This window comes from Ruditapes philippinarum, unplaced genomic scaffold, assembly GCF_026571515.1.
Source record: "Ruditapes philippinarum isolate M1 unplaced genomic scaffold, ASM2657151v2 ctg6687_1_1_1_1, whole genome shotgun sequence".
NCBI classification, from domain to species: domain Eukaryota; kingdom Metazoa; phylum Mollusca; class Bivalvia; order Venerida; family Veneridae; genus Ruditapes; species Ruditapes philippinarum.
The window spans coordinates 50083-56976 of record NW_026852093.1 but is presented as its reverse complement, the minus strand read 5'-3'; the positions used below and the strand labels follow the sequence as shown (position 1 = coordinate 56976).

Below are 6894 nucleotides of genomic sequence, written 5' to 3'. Positions count from 1 at the left end.
TTAATTTCATTTACAGAGTATATTTGATCTTGAAACTGTAAAATAGATTTAAGACGTTCTCATTTTTTATGTTCATTACATGTACATTCTTCTATCATCAAATATCACCTTATTTGTATTGCTTACGTTTGGTCTGTTGGGAGTCTTGAACACAGGTATCCCCTTCAGGAGAATTTGCAACATAACCAGCACCACACTTACATTAAATTTTATGATTTGGAGTGTCGCATTTTGAGTGACCAATTTTATTACACTCACTATCTGTAGGACACGCTATCGAAGAAACCCTTGCTTAACAAGATAAAAGGTATAATTATTCTAATAATTTCCGTTTTCAGAAAAATGGTTGCTTAAGTTTATACAGACAAAATTAAACCTGACTTTGCTTGATCTTAGACTTATGATAATAAAAGACTTTAATCATTAAGTAAGTCTTATTTATTTTTACTTTTGGTTTTATATTGTTAATTTTGTTCTTGGTCATAAAACATTTGTTTTATTCAAATAACACATATTGCTAACATTTTACAGTTTAAATTAAGAAAAACAAATTAAGAAATCTTCAAATAAATACAACATTATTAAGGGAGTTGGTATCGATTAATCAATAAACCAACCGCTCTTTACATACGCTTGAATTTCCCCCAAACAGTCAGCTGCGAATAAATAAGATTATGCTTATCTTCATTGTTAACTGTCAGGCATTGAAAGAAGTACACTCATATTCAAAGGCAGGTTTTTCTATAACGAAATCAGTGGCCCTTGGAAAGAAGTGAATATACTCAATAACAATCTTTCATGAATTGTCCAAGATCATGACATTCAAAGTGGGTTTACTTATAAAAGGTTTAATATCAATAATTCTATTGGTTGGGTATTAAAGGATTCTTTAGTCAAAGCATCTACTTTTCCAACTTTGCATCAAACATTTTTTGACTTGCTTGGTTTTTAAAACAACATGAAATCGCAACAAAATTTTTAATCATAATTTGTTCCTCACATTTCATTTTCACTGATACTAGCTAGCAGTCATAAACTGCCAAATCCCCCGCCGAACAATTGTAACAAAACGATTTAAAATGCAAACACTGTCATTTAAATACTCATCAAAAGGCAATGAAAAAAGTACAAATATTGTATATGAGAGTTGTTTCAAGCTGATTTTTCTTAAACATTTTGAATCATAGCCTAGACAAAAGAATTGCACTGAAGATATACCCTATAAATTATTTATCAATAAAAACATTTTCCTTCTACCTTTTCCTTATAGACAACATGTTGTAGTGATTGTTTTTTGTTAGCATATGTACGTAGATCAATCTACATAATATCCTGAATAACTACGTTCGACAATCTTACACCGGACCGTATTTTTGTTGTAGTTTCTTCTTACAGGATCATTAAATGTATTTCATATGGAATGCATGTCACCGTCTGACGCATCCCATCTGAAATCCTTTTTACGTAAAATAATGAGTAACAGTATGCACACATGCTAAAACAAAGTAAATATTGAATATAATACATACCTCAAACACACAAATCCTTCTTATTTATATAATTAAGTTCGTTTACTGACTGCAAATTCTTTTTAAACAAAGCGTCAATAGATACGTCCTAAATACATATACAATTAAATAAAAACAAAATTACGTTTTGTGCAAACGTTGGTTTTCTCTACATAATCATCAGCACACGCGCATAAGGAATTCTTGCAAATTGTATTAACGTCACCAGGACATGCAGCAGTTCCTGAACATGATCCTCCAATAACTGCAAGTAAGGTATGAAATAATAAAGACGAGACGAAATTAATTGCAGAAGTTAAGGTTGACATTTGTAAAAGAAAACGGGAACAGTTAAAGGTTTAAATCAGTATGGTAGGTCTGACATATTCCTTTACAAAATAAGGTCTGATTTTTTCCTTTACAAAATATATGACTAATAATTCAGACTTTAAAGACTTTAAACTATTGCGGTACATCATTGTAATGTTGCATTTAAGTGTTTATTAACAAACAGTCTAATCGTAAATTATTTGCTGAAATTAGCTTTGTGTTTTAAATCTTTTCGAGCCGAAAAACTTGCATTCTTATAAAACATGCACCTATCATAGATACGCACTTTTTTCAGATTCTTGCCAACCAATGCTTCCTGGGTTATTCTCCAAATATTTTACAGACAACATAATAATGTATTTGTCGTTGCTTTTGTCTTTCTTTTAAATTCAAATATTATTGCATTTATAACTCCGTGGTGTAGAAAAAAAAACTTCAGATACTCTTGCTATGAGTATATAAGACAATTTGTTATAAACATATTTCTTTTTTTAAACCGAGTCGACACTAGTTATCAAAAAGTTCAGGCTTAAGCTATTTTAACAGTGCACATGAACAATATTTCGGTGATATGACAGTTGTTTTTCACAAAAGTATGTATATTGGCATGATACAAGTCAAACACCAGCTTAAATTAATGCATGTCTTGTTGACAACCTGCACATACTCAAGTAAATTAAACTTATGAAGATTGTTGGTGTATATATTTCATTCACTTTTGTACACACGTGCTTCCTACATTGTGTCTTATATGTATAACCAGCGTTGCATTTATATTTCTGATTTTCGAAGTCAGCATGATCAATGTTAACACATTCAGTTTCTGCAACTTTACATACAACTGTGATCACTTTTGCTATGGATAAAATTTGAAGTAACAAATAACACTTGATTTAAATCGTTTTAGATATATAGCCATTTTTTTTCTCCGCGCTCTTCAAACCTCTTCCGTGAGATCTATCAACCTTTGACGTTTCAAAGCTTTAGCTTAAATACTTTTTGTGTTACAATTCGGAGACCTACGTTAGATTTAGCATCTCAAAGTAAAATATTGACTTCATACACTTAAATATTTATGCATGCCATTGAAATGTTGCATTTAAATGTATGTTAAAGTTTAATTTGAACGATTTGCTGAAATTAGCTAAATATCTTATCTAAAGTAGTTTCAATGACTTTTTAATATCTTTGTATATTCGCGTGCCGAAGAAACAATGCACGCTTTTAAAACTATTCACCTAAAGTCGATTTTTTAATTCATTTCTGTTTTAATTAGTAATTTGAATATTTACCTTTGGTACAAACAGAATTCTTGTTTGCATATCCGGCAGCACATTCGCATTTGCTATTTGTACAAGCGGTATTCAATAAACCTGTGCAACCGTTTGTTGAATCACAAGAATCACCAAATACTGAAAAAAGGTATGGTATAATTTGAAGCATTATATTTTGTGATACAATCATATTCCAAGTAGTGTATTACGGTACTTAAATCTATGAAGTTTGTTTTGGAGTATATCAATTATGTGGTTAACTAAGATACAAAAATAAATCTAAAGCAAATACTGACGTGACGATTAATTAATAAAGATAAAAATTTGTACAATCTGATATCATGTAGCATTTCATATCAATATTCCGTAGAGGTTTTGTACCTAATTAAGTCACTATGAATTTATCTTACGAATATTATCTTAGAAATTGTTGGATTTGTTTTAATACTAATTGACTTGTATCACTTAACTAGTTTTTTAAAGTCATTCGGATAAGATATTCCTTCCCGGAACATTTAAAAATGATGATCTTCTGTTGGGCAGCCATGAAGGACAGGTTTGTTTTCTTTTTAGAATCTAATAAATTCAATTTTATAAATATATAACCTAATTCGTGCACGAACACTTACCTTTTGCTTCACATCCATTTTTTGTTGAGTCAAGCTTAAAACCGTCGTTACAAACACACGCATCTCTCTTACAAGCGGAATTGCCGGGGCAAGTCGGAGTGCCACTAGTACATCCAGTGGGTAGAGCTAGAAATGAAAGTCACACGTAGCTCACATTTATCATACAACAAACAATCAAACTACGTTTTCTTATCAGCTGTATGACCTGACAAAAGTTTTCTATGATAGTATAGTTATAGGGTGAGTGTAACAAGACATCTATTTTCAATCACAAAATTGTTAGATAAAGAAATTACTTCTTAAAACGTAATTTTCAAATACAAAAACTCGTCTTAATATGCAGATACTAAATGAGCTTTTATTTATTTAGCTTTTATCTTCATTATATTGTTGTCAGCCCGTTTACAGGATCATTCAGCCAATAAAAAAGATTATCTAACTAATATATAATACTTCATAATACTGTCCTGTTATATCAAACAAAGTCTAAAATAGTTCATAATTGTTGCAAAAACATTATTTATAGATGCTATTTACATCACTTTACAATGAATGTCCACGCTACAAAAGTACAGTATTATAAAAAAATACATTCCTGCACGATGGAGTTTAATTGTTCAATTGCTTGATTTCTTTTTTGAAACTAACCATAGGAAACACTTTTGAAGTATACAATATTTTTGTTATCTATACATGTGATATGCCATACAGGAAATTGTTAAAAAGACTTAATACGGGCGGATTTTAAAGGCTTACAATCGTTTAAACTGTGATATGTAATTTGTCAGATATCATATTAAGTATTTACAATAAGAATTTTACATACCTGCTTTTGAAATATGTATTAACACTATTCCAACTATTATTGTTAGGCATGAACATCCCTGATACATAAAAAATAAAATATATTTCACAGATTTAAGACAAATTTAACCGTTTTCGTCTATACACCAGCGTTTTTTAGTGCTACATTTCCAAAAAAAAAATTGTGACATATTCTATACACAGAAAATAGTTGTTTATTAAATTGAATGTTATAAGAGGAAGTGAATATATTAACAATTCGTTACACATGAATATTCACATTATTGTATTAAAATTTGTTTTATCTTATCTTATTTTTGTTTATATTATATATGCAATGAGAATGACTTTGTGTTAGATTTCTTTGTATTTAACATAGAAATAACCGTTCGAAACACCACCCCCCCCCCCCCCCCAAAAAAAAAAAAAAAAATATTTTACAGATTCATTATAAACATTATTAGACAACTTTGAAAAAGAAATTTTTAAAAACATAAATGACATTTTCCGCAACGCTAAAAATCTATAAATGATAAGAGATGCTTCTGAAATTATAAATTTGTTCGTAGTAAAATAAAAGATTTCTTATATAATCATTCAGCAAATCCACTTTTATTTCAGTTAATGGTTGACCTATTTCAACATTCGATTGTGACTTTTTTAGCTGAAGAGCAAATGTACTAGTTAAGGAAATATTAAAAAAACACAATTTTTTTTTAAAACATTTTTGAGGAGTTAAATTATTTTTGAGATTACAGCAAACAAGAAAATAAAAAAATTATGAAGCAAAAGAAATTTTTAGGAATACAAATTATTACAAAGTAATGAACAGGTACTTGCCATGATTGATATTTCTCAGTTACTGGATTGAATATGACAAATTGTGCGTGGTTATCTTAACTTAAACTTTGTGTAATCATGGGGTTTGCAAAATTTGTCACGTGTGCTATATTGTAAATCCGAAGATAACAATCTATTTTTTTTGCAATAATTTTACCGGTGCTTAAGGCATGTTATAAACAGGTTCAGTACAGCAAGTTCGTAAAATTCTTTATTTCTCTCTCATAAAATATATGTTCTTGGTCATAATAAAAACGTTTGTGGTTCGATTTTTCAAATGATTTTACTATCTTAATATACGAAATTGTATGTTGATGATATTGAATCTAATAAAATACACAAATTAAGTCCGAGGTTAGAATTTCAGAGTTTTGCTCAACTGGAAGCATGTAGCTTTAAGAGTAAGCCAGTATGCCGTAAGCTAAATACTAATAAAAGGCTCAGCGTCCTTTTGCAAAGATTTTCTAATTGTTGCCCAATATCGATTTAGATTATTTTGATTTTTAATATGGCAACATAACGTTTGTTCTTAGTTAAGACATTTTATGTTTACTTTTACTGTAATAATAAATGTGAGTCGCGATGCATTGTTCATAAATTTATGCAATTACATGTATTCGAAAATCGGAAGAAGTTGTCTCAGACTATATAAGCAAAACTGCTAAAGATATACTGGATTCTTTGAAATAATTTTGGTATGTCTTTTGTCGCAATTTCTTTCATTATTTTTCATTTTGGGACGAAAAATTGTTTTCGTTTTATACAAAAATCTTAAGCCAGTTCTAGGGAACGTACACAGTAACTTGCACTTTCTAGTTCTGTCAATGAAAAGGCTCAATGAAACCGAGCCTGCAACATTTTTAATTTTTGATGTTTTTTGCGTTCTTTAGTGATTCCATTTCTTTTCTTTTTAAAGAAGCATTTTTAAAGATTGGATTATTATTCAAATATATGAGATATGTTTTTGGATATTTAAGTGCAAGTTCCAGTCAGTCAAATGTGTTATATTTTCCGATTCTTGATCGTAAAGCAAAATAATATTAAGTGTGTTTATGGTATAGTTACTTCTCTTTGGCTTTTTGTCTAGTATAGTAGTATATCTACCTGACGACTGCATAATCACCCTTCGTTTACCTTTTAGAGCTTGTCACATTGAATGTTCCAAGATAATCTCCGTACATTAAACACATCTGTGGGATGTTTCGAAAGACAATCTGTGTGTACCATTTCATTTTAATCGTTGAATTACGTCCAAGCTTGAACTTGGCCCAATCAAACCAAACATGCAACATTTTAAATTTTTGCCGTTTTGATGTTTGCTTATGGATTCGTTTTTCTTTTGCTATTCTACATGTGTCAAGTCTTTATTTCTTACTGTTGCCAGGAAGATGCAGAAAGATGCAGAAAGATGCAGAAAATTGCAGAAAATTGTCAAACAAGTAAAATATTCAGTTACTTTAACAGCAGATGGTACTCGAGTTATACACAAAAATTGTTTTGAATGCGTTT

At 29.8% G+C, this 6894-nt stretch overlaps 1 protein-coding gene across 1 annotated transcript; it reads right to left on the bottom strand.

Annotated features, from left to right (window-relative positions):
- Positions 1–244: 244 nt before the first annotated feature.
- On the bottom strand, positions 245–4649 carry LOC132749098 (prion-like-(Q/N-rich) domain-bearing protein 25). Its single transcript, XM_060738782.1, has 4 exons — positions 4568–4649; positions 3742–3867; positions 3131–3250; positions 245–1773 (listed from the first exon to the last, which is right to left on the bottom strand). The coding sequence occupies exons 1-4, from the start codon at positions 4632–4634 to the stop codon at positions 1634–1636; spliced, it is 453 nt and encodes a 150-aa protein (XP_060594765.1). The 5' UTR covers positions 4635–4649; the 3' UTR covers positions 245–1633.
- Between the last annotated feature and the right edge of the window lie 2245 nt (positions 4650–6894).